Genomic DNA, 21275 nt, shown 5'->3' with positions numbered 1-21275 from the left:
CGAGCCTTTGTCCTAAAACAGGACTGGAAATGACAATGCCATGTACTGGCAATTCAGAAATTCTTTTGTCCTTAAGTACAAACATAATAAAACAAAATAAAGGTTAGAGGTTAGATATAAGTAGATCTTTATAGGATAGAGACAAGCCACCTGGCATCTTACTTGACAAGCCCAACCTTAACTCACTGTCTGAAATTATTTTCACTTTCATGTAGATCTTTATAGGATAGAGACAAGCCACCTGGCATCTTACTTGACAAGCCCAACCTTAACTCACTGTCTGAAATTATTTTCATTTTCATGGAAGGGAGATAAGTTTTTTTACAGGGGGCGACTGACTCTTACTGTCATTTCCCCCTTGTGTTCTGTGTAATGATGGTGTAAAAATAACAATGGTTTGCAACCTGCAACCTGTGCTACTATGTCTAATTGCTGTGGCTGGAAACTGCCTTACTTTAAAAGAAAAAAAGGCAACTTCTTAAACTATTCCTGGTAGGACACGGCTGGTCAGCAAGGGTGACCTAACAAAAATCTGAGAGAACACTGCTGAAAAAGAGAGAGTTCTCCTCAGTTTCTTCTTCCATTTTTAGAAATGAAGTTCCAAATATGGAAATTTGTTAGAAGACCAAGTTGTCCTCCTGTATCCATCTCTTGTCATCATCTTATGTGGTAATCCCTGCAATATGAAGAAGGTTCATGCTGTTCCCCTTTTCCTACATGAGATCTAACCAGCTCCCTGACTGGTTGTGCTCCTCCAATGAGGAAACTGTGTAGGACAATCACAGCCTGAACTTCATGTTGGTCACTGCATGAACTCAAAGACAGCTCTGATGAAGTTAAGTTTCCTTTCCCATGTATTAGCCCTGCCTTTGGGCCCCATCAATACCGATTACAATGCAGTGGGAAGGCCCTCACAAGTCTGACACTTAGAGGGAAAAAATCTCCAGTTTTGGTTTTCAGATCTTCTGAGCAGTGGTAACTTTTGCAAATTCCTTTCACAGACTGCTTTCAAGAGTGCCCCTATGGAGCAACAAGAAGCATTTTTCAGTGGATGTCAATAACTGACTGGCCATGCACAAGCAGACTACACTGCACAATTAGAGGGGAAGAACAAATCTTTAGAATTGCTGAAAGGGCAAAGAAACAGGAAGAGGTCCTTTTACAGCATGATAATATCATGGAGCGGTGATAACAGGCAGAGAAAACCACCTGATGAGGAATAATATTTGCATTCAAAACTTACCCCAGCAATCTGGAGCAACAAAAGCAGAAAGTGAGGTGCAGAGAATTTCAGTCCCTAACTGAGTATTTTGCAGCAATATATTGCAGCTATCTCAGCAGCAAGCGCTAGGAGCTGTATTCCAGCATCTATTCTAACCTTTTCCCATGTACTGATTTCACTTAGACACAGTTTCAGACTCTGAACTAATGTTCTTGTTCACTGTTTTCAAGTTGTGTGATCTTTTTTTTTACCCCCTGGAAGTACATGCAAAATCAGCCTAGCTCAGAACTGCATCTAAATCCCTATTCTTGTTGGTAACAGAATTAAGAATAACTGCCTGATTAATTTTTTTTTTTAATATTAGTACCATTTAAAATTAGTATTTTCAAGTCTTCGCAGCAATTTCTATTGGATTGTTTTCCTTCTTTGTCTCTTACAGTATACAACAGCTTAGAAGTGGTTCAAAGACATTTCAGTTAATCATAAGCCAGGCATGGAATAATCAAGCAAGTTGGTAGAGTTTCCCCTTGGCAAGTCAAAAAAAAAAGAACAAACTTCAAAAAAATCTACTGTCTTGTGCATTAATGATACTACAAAACTAAATGTAGTAGTGAATAGGCTGAAAATAAAAAGGACATGAAAGACAAGCGTCAAGTGGTTCTATTTAAGCCTATTAGACCTCATATTGCACCATGTCCAGAAGAGTAAAAATCATTGTCAGTCTTATAGTCCTTGCCCCATCTACAGATTTGATCAAAACAAGCAGACTAGAATAAAATGCAAGACAGCAATGAATGATTCTGCCCTAAATGCACCAGGTCCAGGAACTGAATCTCTTAGTATGAAGCAGTACCATGAAAGGATGGACAAAAGGTATCCTTGGTGCAGAGAGAAAGGCCTATCTATCCTGGAACACACCTACTTGTTATGAACTCACTGCTCATAACCATCACCACAAAGATGCACATTAAATACTGCCTCAGATTAAAATGTGGAAGAATTTACTAGACCCTGTAACCTGGAGAGGACGAGAGGAAACACGTATCACAGAAGTGTGAGGGAAGTATCTCTTCACATCTGCGGGCCTGAGGAAATTCTAGTTATTACCTCCAAGAACACCAGAAAGGTTTGAAGAGCTCCGCGCTCCCTTCCTGTGGGCCAGGCTAATACAGTAAGGAAGGAACAACTTCCTCGATGAGACAAACTTTGAACCTGAGGCTCGAGATGATGATTAAATGGGTGCACTGCTTCCTCTCGGCCAGTCACACCAGGCAGGACAGCAGCAACCACAACAGCCAGAAGGTCAGCCACTTGCTGACATCTGGAAGGACCTTACATGCTTGCAGATCCAAACATTGTGAGCATCTCCTCCTCAGCTTTCTAGCATGGCCTCATTCCAATTAACATGTCCGTTATTATGCAACAGTGGGGAAACCAACATAAGAAAAGCTGCTTAACAAGGCCCTGTTCATGAGAAAAACTGTACCGACAACATTAGCCTTTGTTTGTTACATTTACTTCTTTGCCAGAGTTAGAATTCCCTCACAATATAGAGCTTTATTTACGTATGAGGACATGACGCTCACCTAATGGGTTGCAGAGAGTGAATAAATTACAGAGGAGAGAAGGACTGAGGCTTCGAACCATAGGTGGGGAAATCAAAGTGCATTAATCACTTTTAGCTCTACCATTTACATCAACATAGTAACGTGTTAGGCATTTATTAAGATAGTAACTCAATACCTGCTGTTGGAAATGCCTATTGGTACAGCCAGATTGCTATTTATAAATACACTTTTTTTTTTTTCTTTTTTAGGTTAACATCCTAGATAAAACTGCTGGATTAAAGGAAGGAAAAGATGCTTTAAAAGTCTTGGCTGCCCATGTAAACCCACAGGTATATCCTGCTGTTCTAACACTATGTTCTCACAAATGCTCTTGCGCCAAGAACCATGTATCTGTCTTCCTGCATTAGCCTCCTGGATTAATTGGATTGCTCATCCAACTCTAGGAGTTCTCTTCTTGGAGCTTAGTGCACTGTAAATAACAAATATTAATTATAAGTATGGTATGTGGTAAATGAAATCTGTAGGTAAGAACTGCACCCCCATTCTATGGATGGCAGCATTAGATTTTCCATATGGCAGAAATGGCATCACATGAAGCTCCGCAATAAAATCTAAACCTCTTTTTTGATACGATTGTGACTTCTGCTTGGGACAAGGGTTCTCTCTTCGGGACCGATTTCAGGAAGTTCTTTCCACCTTGATTCCACAGCACAGAAGGCTTTACAGCGCCATACTTACTACTGCAAAGAGGAAAGCACTCTTCACTGCAATACTTCAGATGCTCCTCCCCATAACTGGGCACAAAAGAGACATCCCATTAAGGAGGAGGGAGAAGAAAAACCCCAACAAAACAGCTCAGCAAAATCTGCCAGCGTGTTTAAGAACACCACTATAGTGGCTGCTAAAACATCAACTACAGTGGAAATTACTATTCAGATGATTTTGAGAATACATCTGGAACACTATCTGCTAAAGTAAGCAAGAACGTATGTTTCTTGTTTGTTTCCTGTTGACATTTGACTATCCACAATATATTCAGTTAGCAGCAGCTACTGCTGGGGAAAAGAAAATATAATGTTGTCTCCTTAGCAGAATAAACCCAATTTTAGCACAGACTCACAACTGTGCTTGCAAAAGCATGGAACATCAGCCACAGGCAAAGCCACTCCAGCGACACTGGGAATCTGCACAAACCCTGCAGCGTTGTGTCAGATACACCTTTTCATTACAAGTGTCAAAGCACAAAAACCTCTTTTTCCTCTCAGAGTTACAGAGAATAGAGACAACAGCACCGGAACAAGGCAGGCGTCCCCCGTCTCTCTCCTGTGCTGCTGCCAGGCTCAGCCACCAAAACACCTTGCCCCTTGAACCGGGGAGAAAGCCAGGCCACGGGCCAATTCTGTGGGGCAGAGGAGGAAGGAGAAAAGGACATCATCTACTCTGCAAACAGCAGAAGTTACAGATTAACCCGCTGATGCCTCAGCCCTGTTAATGTACAATTCCCCGGGAATTCCAGAAACTGAGTTCAGCCGAGCGTAAGCAAGATGCCATTTCAAAGCTTTTCTGAGATTTCTGCCTGAAAGCCAAGGCAGAATATCACAAGATAGTGAATTCCCCGAGCGTTACACCAGCATGAAATGCCTTCCTGACTCAATACTCAACTCCACTTCTCAGGCACTTTGGGGTGTTTTATACACATGCATCATATGGCATTATGACAGTTTCTTTATCAATTAAGAAGTATAGAAAGTGCAAAGCAGCATTTTTAAGTTTAAAAACATAATCACAATTATTAACCAGTGTGCTTATCTATAAAATATTTTAAAAACTTAAAAGATATGTACCTTTACTTCAAGAAAAATATCCCCTTGTGCAGTACATAATCACATCAACAATATATACCCACGTGATCCATCCCACTCGGTACCAAGAGGCTCTCAAGTAGTTAAAATGAAGAAGAAAAAAAGCCAAGAGTATCTCTCTTTTCTGGGGTGAGGGAGAAACCTTGTGACCAGTTCCGAGCCTAGACTAAGTGAAAACAACATAAAAAAGACAATTATTTAATGCTGGGCACAGCAAAGCCTGCTGGTTGCAAACCTCTTGTGTGACATTTCAGAGTCATGGAACCCCCTGCCCAGAAAGGTGCCCTTGGCCACCAGAGCCCACCCTGCGGCCAGCACTGGTGCCACTGGGAGAAGGCAGGGTTGGAGAGCACAGGAGGGGAGCAAGACCCTGAACTCAGTAACACGTTCACTGAGAGCCAGGCACACTCAGTGAGAAGTGGATCCATTCATGGTGTTACACAGAAATGCTGCTGCATTTTATAATCACTTATAATTCTGTCACTTTTTCAGAGCGACAGAATTCCTATATACAGTTACCTCCACAATGTAACAGTCACAAGATGAGTACATTTTGGAAATTGTATACTAAGGAATCACACACTATAAAATACCACTGCAGCCAACCCAGATAATTCTTAACTTTATCTTTCCGTTGAGGGTGTACTGAAAGTAGATGAACTAGAAACAGCAAACTGGATCTAAGATAATGACAAAAATATACATACAAGCATGCTGTGGTGCTGAGAGAAGTCACAGAAAAATTGAGAGAAGGGAAAGCGTTGGATGAGCTGTAAATTAATGGAACTATTAACCCAGACCACTGTAAGAAGCCGTCCCTATAGCACCCAAGCTCTGCAAATAGAATATACCAAAGCTCTCCCTGTCTCAGATACACAAGGCTTGTGCTCTAACAGAAAACTACCTCAACATTGTAAACTGGTAGGTATATACATCAAAAGAGAAAACAAAGTATTATAAGAATTATGTCTTGCATTTAGAAGGGGAGAAGGCAAAGCTTACAAAAATTTTTAAGTCCTGCAGCAATTCCATGGGGAAGCTCAATCCTCCTGAGAAATACACTTCACCTTAGCACAGAAGGTTCTTTTCAACAAAACAACAGTTTTGGGCCGTAGTTTCCAACCCACAGATTTAGGTAAATGTTTAAATATTTTAGAAAAGAGAAAAAATTTCAGACAGATCCAGCCTGTGTGAAATTACGGAGAACACAGAACAGGTCTGAGGTATTTACAGAGATCTATCCGAGACATACTGACACATCTAAATTAACCAAAAATTATTTGAGAGGCTGAAGAGCTTTGTGCCTGTTCATATCATACTGCTGTCTTCTATCTAGAAGGTAAGACAAGATATGAACATGACCTTAGCCCACCAGAAGTGCTGACAAGTGAAAGCAAGCATAACTAAGCATGAAAAATAAAGAGAGATTTGGGTCAATTTGGGGTATATACCAATTTTCAAATATAAGAAACTGATGCGAATGCAAATTCATGGTGTTTTCTGCTTAATAGCATCTCTCTTGCTTAGCCTCATCCTCAAGTAGCTGTCCCTCCTCTGTAGGTTGGTATCTACTGTGAACAAGGACATTTTAGAGTTAAGACTATCATCTGATGTGATGAAACAGTAGATCCAAGTCCCAACAGCGATGGAAAATGCAGTGTTCTTTGCAGGGTTATTCAGTGCCTGCATCCAGTCTGGGAGAGTGTGTTCAGACAAATGTCATATACACCACGGTGAGCTGTTTGAGCAGCAAATGTGGTTTCACTTCTACACATATTAGTGTTAAAATGCTGTAGCACGTTCCCCCAGTGGTTCTGTCCTCTCTGGCCCAGATGAGCATCTGCATCCAAGACTACAGAATATGCACGTAAACCCCATTCAATCTTTCTGAATGAACAACAACGTGTAAAATTCCCTTGGTATCCAGTGGAATACTACTGATCCAGTGAGATCCTCCCTCTCTCTTTCCCTCTCCCTCACCACTAGAGGAATCAGCTTGGGTAATAAGTTCAGTAGTACAAAGATGCACAGTATTCCCGTTTATCCAGCAACTTTCCATGGGCTGACTAATATGACCTGGACTTTCTTTCAAACAGTGATCCTTGGTTTTGGATTAGATTAGTTTCAAGGTCCCAAACTGTGGTGGGCCCTTGTTGCTAGTTTGTTGATTTTTAAAGGGGGAAAAAAAAATTAAAAAAGCAAGAAAAAGAAAAAGGGGGGAAAAAAAGAATAAAAAAGGTGGAGGATTTTTGTTACAAAGGGAAACTGGAAACTTCTCTGCACACAAGCAGAGACATGGCTGTATTGCAGAGGCCTCAGGGTAAGGATTAAAGAAAAACAAAATAGAAACCCTTCCATCTCTAATTAGGGTCTTCATTTGCCAAAGAGCCATTCCACAGCGGGAGGAATTACATTCAGGCCGTTGCTTGGATAACGTCTCCCAGCAGGTTGGCTCCTCAGAGCAGGCTACTCCGAGCCAACAATTTCTGGTTACTTGGAGGCAAGCAGCCTGCATATTGTTTTAACTGGCCTGGCTTTTGCAGCCAGTTTTGCTGAAGAACAATCTTCTATTCAGAATGCAGAGATAAAAGCTTCACTTGGTTTGAATTTGTCCCCAGTTTCTTTCTCCCTTTCTTTTTTTAAACATGGGAATTATAGGTTCTGGAGTTTGCATTATTTCTCTTGTAGACATCAATGTTTTTCCCCCTCTGGCCACTTGATTCTTTGCCAGTGAAGGCTGCTGTCTGGAGTCCAGCCATTCATCAGCCCCTACCTCATCATTAACACTGTGGTGCTGGCGGTCACAGCTCATTGCTGGCGACAGGAAATCCTAACTTGCAAGAGGTTAACCACAGCCCATAAACAGCCAGGCTGGCTCATTAGTCCCTTACACTCAGCTGAAGGGACCCTCTGGGAGTTTCAACACTCCACAGACTCAAGAGTCCATGCGTTCTGTGCTCCTCACAAATGCCTTCCCCTCCTCGTCTCTTAAAAGCTCCCTATTTGGATCCTTGGGACTAAGGTCCATCTTTTTTTCCTGTCCAAAGCTGACCAAGCTCTTTGAGCATTTATGAAAAATTAGATGTCTGTGCTGTATCCTCTTGGATCACCAACTGAACAAAGCACCAACCAACTGAGACCAACAACTCAGACATTAATGCACTAGAATACATACATGCTTTTGGTATTTTCACTAGTTTTGATGAGTTTCCTATCCATATTGAGCAATTCCAAGGCAACAGCTATGTAAATGTTGATAAGATATACCCAATCTGTCTAGAGAGTTCATACCACAAGTATGTCCAGCTCTGATCTTCAGGAAATAACCTGCTACAATTGCAGATGGCTTGGTCAGTGCTCATTACATTGACCAAAAGCCCCCTTGATGCTCACTTTGGGTTCACAGTACGATCACTTGACTCGTTTGCAGTTGAGTCCTCGAACTTTGTACAAACATGAAACCATCAGGTCACCCCAACAGGCACCTCTAGATAATACCCACCTGGGCAGCACAAAGACAAAACATTTAGAGCAGAAAAACAGCTTCTGGCTAATTATCGCCAAGGAGTAGGATATGAAGCACAATTTGTGTTACATTTTCTCTTTCAACCCTGAGAAAACCATTGCAAAACATTCCCACTTTATGTCCACAATTACTCGGGATCCACTATTTTCTGCCACTGCTGGCTGTATCTGCCCATCTTTTATTCTGACTATCGGAGTCCCTCTGATGCAGCTCTGCTTACATTCCCCAGTTCTCCAGTTTCTTTCAAAGCCTTCTGTCTCTTAATGCACCAAAATTAGGCATGTCACTCATCTGTGAAGTTCTAAATAATTTCATTTCCTGTCTCTGTATCTGCTCCTTATTTTCTTCCCTTTCTGATCCGTTTATCTGATGCTGCTTGCCAGCCCCCTTTTGTGCCCGTTTCTGGGCTCCAGCAGAGCTGCTCTTACTTGTCCACTCACTTCCCTGCTTCAAACTCCATTTCTGTCGTTCTTCCAGCCTGTCTGCCGTTGTGCATTTCTCCTGGTGGAGAAACAGGTAGGTTTTGCACGTAAAATTAAAATATCTTTCAATGTTTGAGAGGCTCACAGGGCACATAGAATCATGAGGGTCCAAAAACTTAAGAGACATAAATCATTGACATATTATTATTTGTATGTGGGGCATATCTTAAAAAAATAAATAAATAAAAGAGATTTCCTTCTTCCCTCAGCCTGGGCGTCCATGGATTTCCCTGGGAGTTCTGGCAGAGCAAAGGCTCCAGTAACACGTGTTGTGCAAGAGCAGCTGCTGCTTTAGCCAAAGGGAGAAGCAGCTGCGTCCCACAGTTGGTTGGAGAGGAGGGAAGGTGGTGGTGGGGCCTGCGAAGGACTCCACTCTAAAAGCGGACGTTTATTTAAAGTAATCAATCCAACAATAGGCAATCTAAGGATTGGGGAGGGAGAAACCTAAGAGGCAGCCTTTCTTCACGAGTAGCTGTTGCTTTTCATAACTGCGCAGTGGACACAAAAAGGAAGTTGGTGAAATCATACACTAAGAGATTGCTGGCACGAGTTGCCGATGGAAAGGGCTCACCATCCCAATAAAACCTGATAGATCTACTTCTTCTGAACCACAGAACCGGAGTCCACCCCAGTCTGTCCATCCCTCCGATTGCTCCTCTTTTGCCTTCATCCAGCTCTTTTCTCTCCTTTTCCACCTCCCACCGCAGGATCCGTACCCACCACACACCTTCCCTCTGTCTCCAGAATGGAACTGTCTTCCTGGGCAGGTCTGTGCTCAACCTCTCCCTTCTCTCCTCAAAGGGACTGCTGGAATAAGGGGGAAAGTAGTCACAGAGTAAGAGGATTTAAAGAGGAAAGACATGAGGAAGGCACAGATGAACTCAAGACTTTGACTACAGCGATGAGACTGCTGCTTCACACCGTTTCCCCGTGGTCTTTAGAGCCAAATGCTCTTACATATACATACAACATTTCTTCCTTTTTCTTTCCCATTCAGATCCCTTTTTAAATCTGTTAAAACAGACATGTTGTTAGACAACGGTCTGTGGGGGACAGAGGAAGAGACAAGAAAATGGGAAGCAGAAACACACTGTGCATTTGGTAAAAGCATTTTGCTTTATGTCATTCATTTTTTTCATTCAAAAATACGCTTATCCATATCAGGATGATGAGGCCTGACTAATTCTGTGCATCATTATAAAAATCCACCTTCTTACTGAAAAACCACATATTAACCCCTCTTCTGACCTCATCTATGCAATTTTGCCAGAACCCCAGAAATCGTTGTCTCTATGCTATAGAGGTCCGACCGCACTACTAGCGCTGGGAAGTGAGAAACAAGATGAATGTTGGCAAGTGTCAGAAGATAAATGACACCAAAAACATTTGCAGAAGTAACAGTATAACTTCAAATACGCAGACTCAAGTTATGATGATTTTGGCCCTAATCTAGATGACATGGCAAAACGAGAGACTGTTCTAGTCAGTATCTGTGAGTGTTTTTGTCAATAAACTCTTAAAAGAGAGAAGAGAAGTGAATGGATACTGGAAGAACTGTTAGGAATTTCCTCATATTACAGATTCCTTTGATGTGAAGAAAACAGGAAGCTGTAGTAGCAGGGACATCCTCTCTTTGTTAGGTTCTACTCAGATGCACATCCTCAAATACACACGTCCTATTACGCAGCAGAAGAGTCCCTTCAGCAGTGCCTGGAAAAGAAACAAGAACAAAATCCTTCCCCGTGGACTTCCAAGCCTGCAGAAAGGGAACGGGGACTACTTTTAGGCAAACCTTCAGCATTTTCTCACTATCTATCCCGTACTGAGATAATCAGACAAGGACACTGCTGGGTTGTATTTATTTCACTGTCTTGACAGATGTCATTTGCTTCCAAAAAAACCCAACTGAGACATGGGAAATGGATGTTGGGATGTGCAGGACAGGGGCAGGTGCTGCCATCCCGGTATGGGGGATGCAGGCGTGCACCAGGTACTGCAGGAAAAGGGATTTTTCCCTTCCTCCGGAGCAAAATGAGCGCTGGCAGGCAGAGGAGAAGGAGCCTCATTGTGCTGGCTGCAGAGGAGGCAGGAATTCCAGGAGGGGAAAGGTTCCCTTTGAAGCACATGGCACCAAGAGCTTCCCAGTGACCATGGCAACAGCTCAGTGGGTTCCCAGCCTGAGAACCGAGTTACTACAGCCCTGCCTCGGCAACAAAAAAACTCTGAAAGAAGGGAAGGGAGAGGGGGAGGTGGGGTCGGGGGTGCGGGGGAGAGGAGCTGGAGCAGAATTAGCCTGGCAGAAACTGAGCGGCTCCCTGGTAGGCAAATCCAGCCAATAATGCTGGTCGGGTTCACGGGGTTTCCTTTTCATTTCCAAAGCTTTCTTCTTCCTCTGTCATTCCCCTCCTAGCCCTATTCAGGAGCTCATGAGATCAGTAAAGCCCGGGCCTTTGCTTTGCCTGCGTGCAGCATCGCCTCAAACAGGGCTGCACTGTGATCAAAGGGGAGGCTAAATCACAGCTGCCACACACACCCCTTTCCCCATCAGGGCCCGGTTTTCACGGGCGCTCTAACGGGAGATGCGTTTTCTTAAACTCTTTCATTTCCACTCCACCATATAAATCTGACTAAGAAGGATGAGCAATTAAAAAAAAGAAAAAAAAAAATCTATATGGAAACGGACACGTGAAAGTCCCTACAGCTACCGATCCCATTCAGCACATGGATAAACGAGTGGAGCGAAGCTTCTGAAAACTCCGACCAGGGCTTTACTAAAAACAAAACAAAACAAAAAAATCCCAAAACAAAACAAAGCAAAAAGCCCCAAAACCAAAACACCCCAAATCAAAAAAGACCACAACAACTAAAAACAACAACAAGAGTAAAACCATACATCTTTGTACCAGATTCGTGTGTGTCATGGAATTTAGCTCTACAAACAGCTTTTAAGTAGTCTCCACATTCTACTTCACAATATTCCAAACTTTCCACAATATCATCTCTATTTTCTTTCTTTTCCTTTACTATTAAACTAAAGAAACCCTCATCACCTATTCCTTCATATATGAATGCATTCCACCACACAGACACAAGCAGTATCTCGGACTGGATGACCTCCAGAGGTCCCTTCCAACCCCACAGCATTCTGTCATCGTTCCATAACCTTTTCATTTCTATATTAACACAATATATTAACTATATTGACACAAATGTTCACCAGTTTTAGTGAAATGAGTTTAAATTGGCACACTTAAAACAAGACTTACAAATTCTTTTATGGTTTGAGTTAGCCTGAGCTTCTGAATGCATTAATTTATGATTTAGGCTGACGAGGTTATCCATTCTTTATGGACGTAAGGATGATGGACAAAGTAAATGTTGGCTGAGCCTGGATGACTCTCCACATGCACCCTCTCACTCACAGTGCCGATGAGATATCCAAACTAGCTTTCCCAGTGAGAAGCCTCCAAATGAAACAGAACTGGGCACACGTCAGAAGCTGGAAGGGGAAGCGCAACCACAGACAACTGGCAGAATCTTTTCATTTCACCCTAAACTCTGAGGCAGACTTTCAACCATGCCCATGACCGTTTTAAAAGCAAGTCCGTAACTTCTCTCACCTTCCTGGCATCAACATTATTCCTACTATCAAATCAATAGGTCTAATTGATCCACCCACATCGCTTTCCCAACAGAAAAAATTCTGCTTTCATTCCACAGAATGGCTTCTAATGCAATTATGAGCTCAGAATAGATACTAGAAGACCCCAATGGCAATTCCAGCATTAGGAAATAAACAGAAGCTGAAAAGGGGAGATCTATCTGGAGGTATAATTGATAGTACGGTCACACTTCACTAGACAAAGCAGAATTCTTGTGATCTAGAAGTTCAAATGCTCAATTCTATGTGCTCTACTACTTCTTTTAAGGAGGTGAGAATATTCACATTCAGTGAAGTCTTACTGTTACCCCCCCTAAATCACTCAGGTGGATACGTGCGTAACAAGGGGTTGCTTTGCCATTCATCTCACTTGCAAAATATCGGGGTACTGGCAACACCAGCAAAGCTGAAATGCAGTATCTAAAAGGCCAGTTCTGAAACGCTGCCTCAGCCCTGCACCTTGTAACACCCACCTCGTCTCCGCAACAGATGCTGCGGCTGGGCAGGCTGACTTTAAGAGTTTTGGAAAAGCAAGAGCTCACCACGACTCTGCTGAAAGGCAGACATAGTATTTGTCTAGAAGATCAAATAGTGCAGGACAAGCCACCTTGGGGGCAGGATAAATCAAACTAAACGAGGAACAAACACTCCTTGATGTCTTCCTCCTTTTCTAAATGGAAGAAGTTCCATTTCCCTTCACTGTTCAAGGCCACCTCTCCCCCACTTTATTTTCTTTTGCTTTCCTTTCTCTTTTTCCTTTTCCCTCTCCTTTACTTTCCCTGCCTTTCTCCTTGTGTTGCCTTCCTCCTTTCCATTCCATTTTTCTCTTGCTCTCTCCTCTCTTGCCCTCCTCTCCCCCTCTGTCTCTTTCAAGTCAAACAGCTGCTAAACCCAAAAACCAACCAGAAAAGGACATATATACACATGCAGCAGGTTTGATATTTATCCAGGCAAAACAGAGGTATCTGTCCTGCAATTAAAGCAAAGAAATCTCTTCTAGGGTTGAAGGGTCTCTTCCCCCCAAAAAGAAAGTTAATATACATCTTCTGAGAAAATTGTACCTACGGAAAACCAATAAAATGCTTTCTTTTTGACTGCTTTTGAGAAGAAGCTTCCTGTGATTGAATTCATATCACACTCGCAGTTCACCCTATTTCTACTCCAATACTGCAGCGTTTGCAGAAATCTTTGTCAGGTTCCTCCAGAGCTTCAAAGGGAACGTGCTCCCTCAGCTCCCCCATCACCACCTCTATCAGCTGAGGTTGGACATTGCCTTTCCCTGAAGCATCCAGCGTGAAAACAGATGAAACAGGAGTATTTCGTGGACTAAAGGCAGTTTTCTCTGGTTCTATTTCTTGCTGATTTTTCTCAGAAAGGAACTAACCCTTCCCAGAAACCCCAAAGCACCCCTTTACCTTCCCCAGGACCGTGAGGCAGGGCTTCGGCTCCAGCTCGGGCTGTTCCAGTTTCACCACTCCCACCCAGCCGTACTCATACAGGTCTTCCTCATCGTTGCTGTTACACAGTCCCAGGGGGTGCATCTGAAACAGAACGGGAAAGAAACCTTCAGCCAATCAACAGAATTCAAAAAAGCATACAGATTGCTTTGGAATACCTCAGTCTGTAACAAATAAACTTTTATTTATTCAGGTACAGCAGAAAAACTGAAACATGAGGCTGGACACATCTCATCTTTACCACACAAGCCAAAGAAAACCACAGACTGGTATCAAAACTATGACAATGTTGTTTTCTGGTAGCTGATTATAATAAGAGAAGATTATACTGCTCAGTAATTTACAAATATACATATATATATATATATGTGTATCACTAATTTGTGCAAACCAGCACCATGTAACGGTCACTGATGCTGCCATCTCTGCATCACCAGCTGGTTAATTTGTCCTTTTCTCCCTCGTTTTATACCTGGACTGTCATTTTGCAAGTGATTGAATACAAGGAGAGCGATTTCCATCATCTTTGGGGCCCTGACTCTGAGTAACTGGAGTGATTACTGTGAAACAGTGGAAACATGACAGTGATCTGACAATACAGAGGTTTTCCCACCACTTGTTATTTTTCAAGATTCATCAACCAATCCACGTGTATTTTGAGGAAAAAACAGGCCAGGAAAAACGCAGTAGTAGACACATGGAGTGGAATCCTCTGCCCAACTCTTAATTCATCTTTTTTTTTTTGGAGTTACTATTTTTGTTATAAATTACTGCCTATAATCCCACACAGATGAGCAGTTCAACATCCTCTGCTCAAGGCTCGGGACAGGTCCTATCACTGAAGATGAACCACTCAAACTCCACGTCTGATGGAGAAACTATTCAAGAACAAACCCAGGAAGGGAGTTGGGCAGAGAGTGCTTTCTCCAAAATTACCAGGGCATATATTCCAACATAATTAACCCCAAAAGGAGTCCATGGGATCCTTTAAGTAAACACAAAGCTTTAATCTATATTAAATATCTAAAGGAGGAGAGAACCGTTCCCTTGATGTAATTCCCTTGACATACGCTGTATCAATTGAGCTTTGAAACCATAACCCATGTATCTAAGAAGTTTCTAGTTCAAAATTCCTTGAAATGTGCTGGGGCACTTTCCACACGCCTGAAAGGGCAGAACTGAAACCGCGACTCAGGTGCTTTTATCCGAGGTTACAAAATCTGTATACATTGCCCAGGGTTTAAAATAACTTCAAAAAGAGCCGCGTGAATTTTAAGTGGGTTAGTGTTACAGAGCAGCCAAACAGTAAACCAGAGGGGGAACGTTTTACCCCGTAACTCTATCACCTAAAAAAAAAAAACAACACCCCCCACACAACAGTCCTGATGATTAAAAGAAAACTTCCACCCTTTTGTCCTTTTTCCTCTGGATAAGGCATTATAGTGTTACAAACCACCACATGAACAGCTCGGGATCTCTTTATACACCCTCACGAGATGAAAAGTCTTGGTCTTTTTTTTTTCCCCCAACCATACAAAAAAAAAAAAAAAAAAAATGCTGTCTCTACCCACTTTAGTCCAGAAAACATCTTGGAAGAAGGCCAAGAGGAACAGAAAATTCTTTCCACAGCCTCTTTCCTCCAGAATTCTGTTATTCCATAAAAGCTTCCAAGTGTGAATAGCCCTTTAGATCGGTCTCCAAGCTCATTCTGCAGTTGTGTCCCTGGAAATCGGGGTAAGCTCAAAGTTGAAAGAGCCTCTTCTCTTCCTTTCACAAAGCCTGTGCTTCCTTACCTTTTAAAAAGAAATCAGTGATTTTGTCCCTTCTCAATGACAACTGGCCCGACAACAATCCCCCAACACCTGAGAAGACAGCCTTCCTATTTAGAGGCCAAAAAAAAGCTGCACATTACACACAATTTTAAAGGCAGTTAAATATTTGCACTGTAGAATATTAAAGGCCTCTGAATAGGGTTTTCAAGACAATCAGGAACTGGCGAGACAAGCACTCGGCGTGCCCCAGCTCCAGCATCTCACACACAAGGCACACATTCGGTGCAGAACCGGGCTCCCAAGCATTTAGCAAAATCAAAGTTGCATTTCTGAACACTCCCTTTTTCCTTCAGAAAGGCAGTGGCCTGGAAAAGGACCTCGGCACAGCTTTAGTAGACCAAAAAAAGTCATCAGCCTGCAAGCAGCAGAGCCCTCAGAACTCAAATAGATGCCTCACTTCTATCAAGAACTGACAAATCACTTAAATAAAAAGCTTTCTAGACCTTTGGGGTGCTGCAGCTAGGAATTCCGTATGATTTTAGACTTCATTAAATAGGGGGAAAAAAAGCAAAAAAACTTTTCAACCATGATACAAATATTAACTTGATGCACTTTGGGAAGGGAAGGGCAAGACACAGGATTTAGCTCTCCAGAAGAGTTATCAGCAAAGCCCTGTTTGCAGGGCTCGGGTCAGCTTCATGGTCAGACCCCCATGGAAGGAGCATTAACTGTCCAGAATAAATTCCCTTGCTCCTGTAATGAGAGGCATGACCAGAAGAAGCAAACATGAGAACCAGGCAGAAAGGAAGACGGGGAAACATACCATGGGGGAAAATATAACCCCTATTTTTAAAACAGGAAAATGGGAAGACCCAGGAAACTACAGGCCAGAGAGTCTCACCTCCTTTTCCAAATACCAACAGCCCCTGCTTCCGGAACCCAGTCCAAAGAACTACATTTCCTAGGATGCTTCTGAATGCTATCCTGATCCAACAACCTGAAAAAGGATCCCTGGCAAGTTTGTCAATAGAGGAGAAAAAAATTCATCAGGAGCTCATCCCCTCAGCACAGAACTCGTGCCGTTCACACGGTTGGATTCACCCTCAGAGAAAGACATTGTCAAATTTTTCTCCAAACCCACAAATTGAACCTGCTTGGAACACACACTTTTAGTTGCAAACTCTAGCAAGGCTGTACGATTAATTGATTACGAGGAAGAAGTTGTGCCCTGGCCAGCAAACCAACCCAAACACCCATCACAGAAGAATGGGCCATGGTCACAGGGCCATGCTGGTACAACCACTGCTGTGCGAGGACAAAGGTGACCACAGCGAGTGGATCCCACCTTGCAATCTGCTCTAGGTGGACCTGCTTTGGCGGGGGGTTGGACTAGATGATCTCCAGAGGTCCTTCCCAACCCCATGTGATTCTGATTCTGTAGCCCAACCACCCCAGCACAGAACGTCCACCTTACACCTCCTACCAGAGAAGGGCTGAAGGAGGGAGAAGACCGAACTCTATTAAACCACCACACAATGGTCAAATGATCTCACACGTAAGAAACCTCAAACCCAAATGCAAATACCCAGTGTTACCAGTAAGCAAAACTACCAGGGTGCTGTGGGCTCCAGGCTGGCAAATGCAGAGAACTTATGAAGTACATCTGCAGGCTACAGGCTAGAAACTCCCGAGGATTCTGTTGCATCACACTGGAATCTCAGCAGAGTAATTAATGAAATATAAATTATATTTTGCCAGCAGTTCTTCCTCAAAGTCCGTATGTTTCAGGAAGGGACAATTGACAAAAACATTGCACTGTTCAATTAAAACCATGTGTGTTGCAAAGCCCAACTGTTCCTAGACTATTTGTTCCAGTAAATCTGAAGATCTACAGAACCAACACAAATACTCAGCGGAAGGATAAGTCAGACACATTAGTCACCAGCTCTGTGTAACCATTAACACATCAAGGGAACTCATGTTCAAGTACCCAGTGTCAGCTCTTCTAATAAAACTGCTTTATGAAGTCAACAACAGGTTGTACAATCAACGATTTTAATCTTATCATGACCCGAACTTGAGAGCACAACCTTTGTCTCCACCTCCAGCACTTCTTCCTCTGGGCTCTGCGTGGATTTCTCTTCAGTTCGTCTCTCTGGGTGCTCTCCATCTGCTCACATTGTTCAGATTCCAGTTTTTTTTAAATGCAGATAATTTAAACCTCCATTCAAACCAGCTTCTCCATCAAGCTTGACCTGATCTCACACCTTGTGGACAAATTACCCATAGCAGTCTTACCACCTTCCTCAAACTTCTGTCCCTATCGCACCTGCCAAGAGAAGACATTCAATCCCCCACCTCAAAAAAAAAATATTTAAGGTTTTGCATGACGTTTTTACACCACTTCCAAAAATCCCTTATTGTATCTGTTTCCACGGGAATGTCCATCTCTTCTTTATAGATCAACTCACCTATTTCCATCCTACCCACTGCAACTTTTTTCTCCCTGAACAGAGCCCTGTAGCAATAGCCTTCCTGACCAGCAGCGTGAAAATCCTGCTTGTGGTGCCTCACTCTGAGCAGGCAATTTCCACCCGCCAATCTCTTCTCTGCAGGGATTTCTCTCTGGCCTCACATCCCAACCAACAGCACTTCATTCCCACTTCCCGCTGCGACTCCAAGGGCTAACAGGAGAGCCAGCTCCAGTTGGCCATTCATTCACAGGGTTGGCTTCCTTCCCCAATTCACACTACAATTAAGGATCCCAAAGGGCCTAAAGACACACAAAAAAAAAGGACAAAGGGTAGATTCACACCATGTGAAGATCGCAAGTGAGCTTCAACCTTCAAGCCATTAAATTCACATGCCACCAAGTAGTTACTGGCTTGGGTGTGGAAGCAGGACAGTCATGTCCACACGCACCAGGGTGATCCCACTGGACTGCTCTGCTGGCTTGGCTAAAGCCAGGCTGGTGTTTCTGGGTCTCACAGCATCCCAGTAGTTTGCAGAGACACAGAGCATGTCAACACCACAAACAGATTTCAGTTACTGGCTCAAAGTTGAGGTGGCAGCTGGTCATAAGTTGAGTTCCTCCAGAGTTGATATGAGGTCTGATACTATTAAAAAAATCACTATAGAAGAAGATATATGGAAGATAGGACCATGAAGTTTGCAGATGACAACAAACCTGGAAGAGTGGCAGATATGCCAGGAGGGCATAGGAATGGTAGATATGCCAGAAGGAAGGGCCACAAGACACAGCCTCTGTGGCAGGCTGGAAGACTGGGCCACCAAGAACTGCAGTAGGTTTAATGAAGAAAAATTTAAGGTCCTACATGTGGGATAGAGAAATACTGAGCAGTAGCACAGGCCACGCATGGTCTGACTGCAGCATAGCTCTACTGAAATGGACAGGATGGACAACAAACCACACGCTCAGTCAACACCGAGCCTGCACCTGGAGCAAGGGTATAGCCAACAGATCAAGGAATGCGATTATTCCACTGTATTTGGCATTTGTTAGACCACACCTGGAATAACGTGTCCAGTTTCGCTTGGAGAAGGTCCAGCAAAAGGCCACCAAGATGATAAAAGAGTTGGAAAACTTGACATATGAAAAAAGGTTGAAAGAATTCCATTCATTCAGCCTAGGGAAGCAAAGGCTCAGGGAGATCTAATCAGTCTTATAGGTAGCTATAGAGAAGACAGAGGTAGTCTTCTCATGAGGGCTCATGATGACCAGACAAGAAGCAACAGGCATAAGGATACTTCAGGGAAAATTCTGTTTGGATATATGGAAACAATTCTTCACCCTAAGAACAATAAACAGTGGAAGAGCTTGCCCTGAGAAGTGGTGGAACATCCCCCACTGGAAATATCTAGTTTGAGAAGGCCTTGGATAACAAGGATGCTAAGGATGTGCTTTCAATGGAAAGTTGTATCAGGTGATCCCCAGAAATCCTTTGAGCCTAGACTTTTCCATCATTCTTTGATTTTAAGTTCTATCCTCCAAATCAAGGTAAAAATAATTTGCAAAAGCTACAGACTTGCCATACTGCAACTTTGGCAAGTTATTGTCAGGTACCTAAAATGGTCCAACAGACATGACCCATTAGATATGCAACTGTTTTATGAATAAGCATTCCATTAAATAAAATTTTATTTTTATTCAAAGTTGGACTTGTTGGACTACCAAACTAAACAGCATATACAAGGAAAACTCAGTAGGGTAAAAATTTCCAGTTCTCTGGAACTGAGCTCCATCTTTGTTCACCGTCAATGGGAAGCAGTAAATAAAGGATCGTAAGAGGGACAGGGGTGGGACTGAGTAAGAAAGTTCTAAATACTAAATTCAGCTTCAACTATAACCAAATTGTAAAAGCAGGGAGAAGAAAATCTCAGAGAACAGACAACAAAAATTACTTTGCACTCAGCACACAGCAGCCTTTTTTAAAAAAGGTGGAAGCCAGGAGCATTTCCACATCACCCCGTGCCCCTCTAGACCATGCAGCTTCGCTCTGCAGAGAGGGACGTCCAGCCTCCAGTGAAATCACAGAATTCCATTAAAACACAGTTTCTTTTCACTTTCAGACTTTTCCTCCCCCTTTCCCCGCCCTGTTTTGAAGGGGAACATCCTGCCAAAACCCAAATCTCCACAAAATGTAACATTATAGAACCTGAGCATTTCAGCAGGGCGCTTTTCTTGGCTATCGGCTGTGACCATGCCGCTCGACCCAGCGGTCACCGCTGAACCCACAAGTGGCTTCCACCAAACCTTCTCTATCACAAGAGCATCAAGCATTCCTGAAATCCTCTCTCAGGCCACTTCGCTCCAGGCAGCGGGCCAAAAGGAATGATGAGAAATCCAGTAGTCTATGGTGTAATTAAATGTAAAAACAGAGATACGCTGTTGAATGCATCCACCGCACAGGAAAGGCCAGGACAATTCTACAACGTGGATGGGCTGGTATGATGCACAGTCCATCAGATCCTGGGGAAAGGAACAGTAGTGGGGTTGGAACTTGATGATCTTCAAGGTCCCCTCCAACCCAGACCATTCTATGGTTCTATGAACTGTGAAGAGCAGCTGGAACAGGCTTTATTAACTTGGGAACCAGACCTTAATTGATCTAAGCTGATCAGCACACCTGAGGCAAGCAGCAGCATCATTCCTTTACTCCTCCAACACAGGATACCCAACGTGGAGAGCACCCAACGCGGAGAGCATCTGAAGGGCTTGGGAGCAACTCACCTGTGAGCTTCAAATCCCTCCAGAGAGGGAGAAAACCATACCTGGCTGAAACCCTATTTGGCAGTGGCAGGATGCCCTCAAACATCCCGTACCTGAAGAGGGCATACAGGAGGTATGGGGGGGGACTCTTCAACAGGGAGTGGAACCATAGTATGAGGGCGAAGGATTTTGAATTGAAAGAGGGGGGATTTAGATTAGATGCTAGAAGGAAGTTCTTTGCTGTGAGGGTGGTGAGAGCCTGGCCCAGGTTGCCCAGAGAAGCTGTGGCTGCCCCATCCCTGGAGGGGTTCAAGGCCAGGTTGGAGGGGGCTTGGAGCAACCTGGGCTGGTGGGAGGTGTCCCTGCCCAGGAACTCTATGATCTGTGAGGTCCCTTCCAACCCTAACCATTCTATGATTCTATGATGTCCACCGCGCACACGCAGCAACAGATGTGCCCAAAAAGGTCCCTTCCAACCCTAACCATTCTATGAGG

The 21275-nt window shown here is 43.3% G+C and overlaps 1 protein-coding gene across 1 annotated transcript in view; it reads right to left on the bottom strand.

Moving 5' to 3' along the window:
- ZNRF3 (zinc and ring finger 3) overlaps nt 1-21275 on the bottom strand; it is a 57450-nt gene that overhangs the window by 17705 nt on the left and 18470 nt on the right. The window contains exon 2 of the mRNA XM_014944068.1: nt 13737-13862. Within this exon, the coding sequence (XP_014799554.1) occupies nt 13737-13862 (126 nt within the window). The remainder of the gene's footprint in view (nt 1-13736; nt 13863-21275) is intronic.

The sequence above is a fragment of the Calidris pugnax genome, unplaced genomic scaffold (genome assembly GCF_001431845.1).
Source record: "Calidris pugnax isolate Ruff unplaced genomic scaffold, ASM143184v1 scaffold138, whole genome shotgun sequence".
Lineage (NCBI taxonomy): Eukaryota > Metazoa > Chordata > Aves > Charadriiformes > Scolopacidae > Calidris > Calidris pugnax.
Note: the sequence above shows the minus strand (reverse complement) of the source record. Positions and strands in the feature narration are given on the sequence as shown.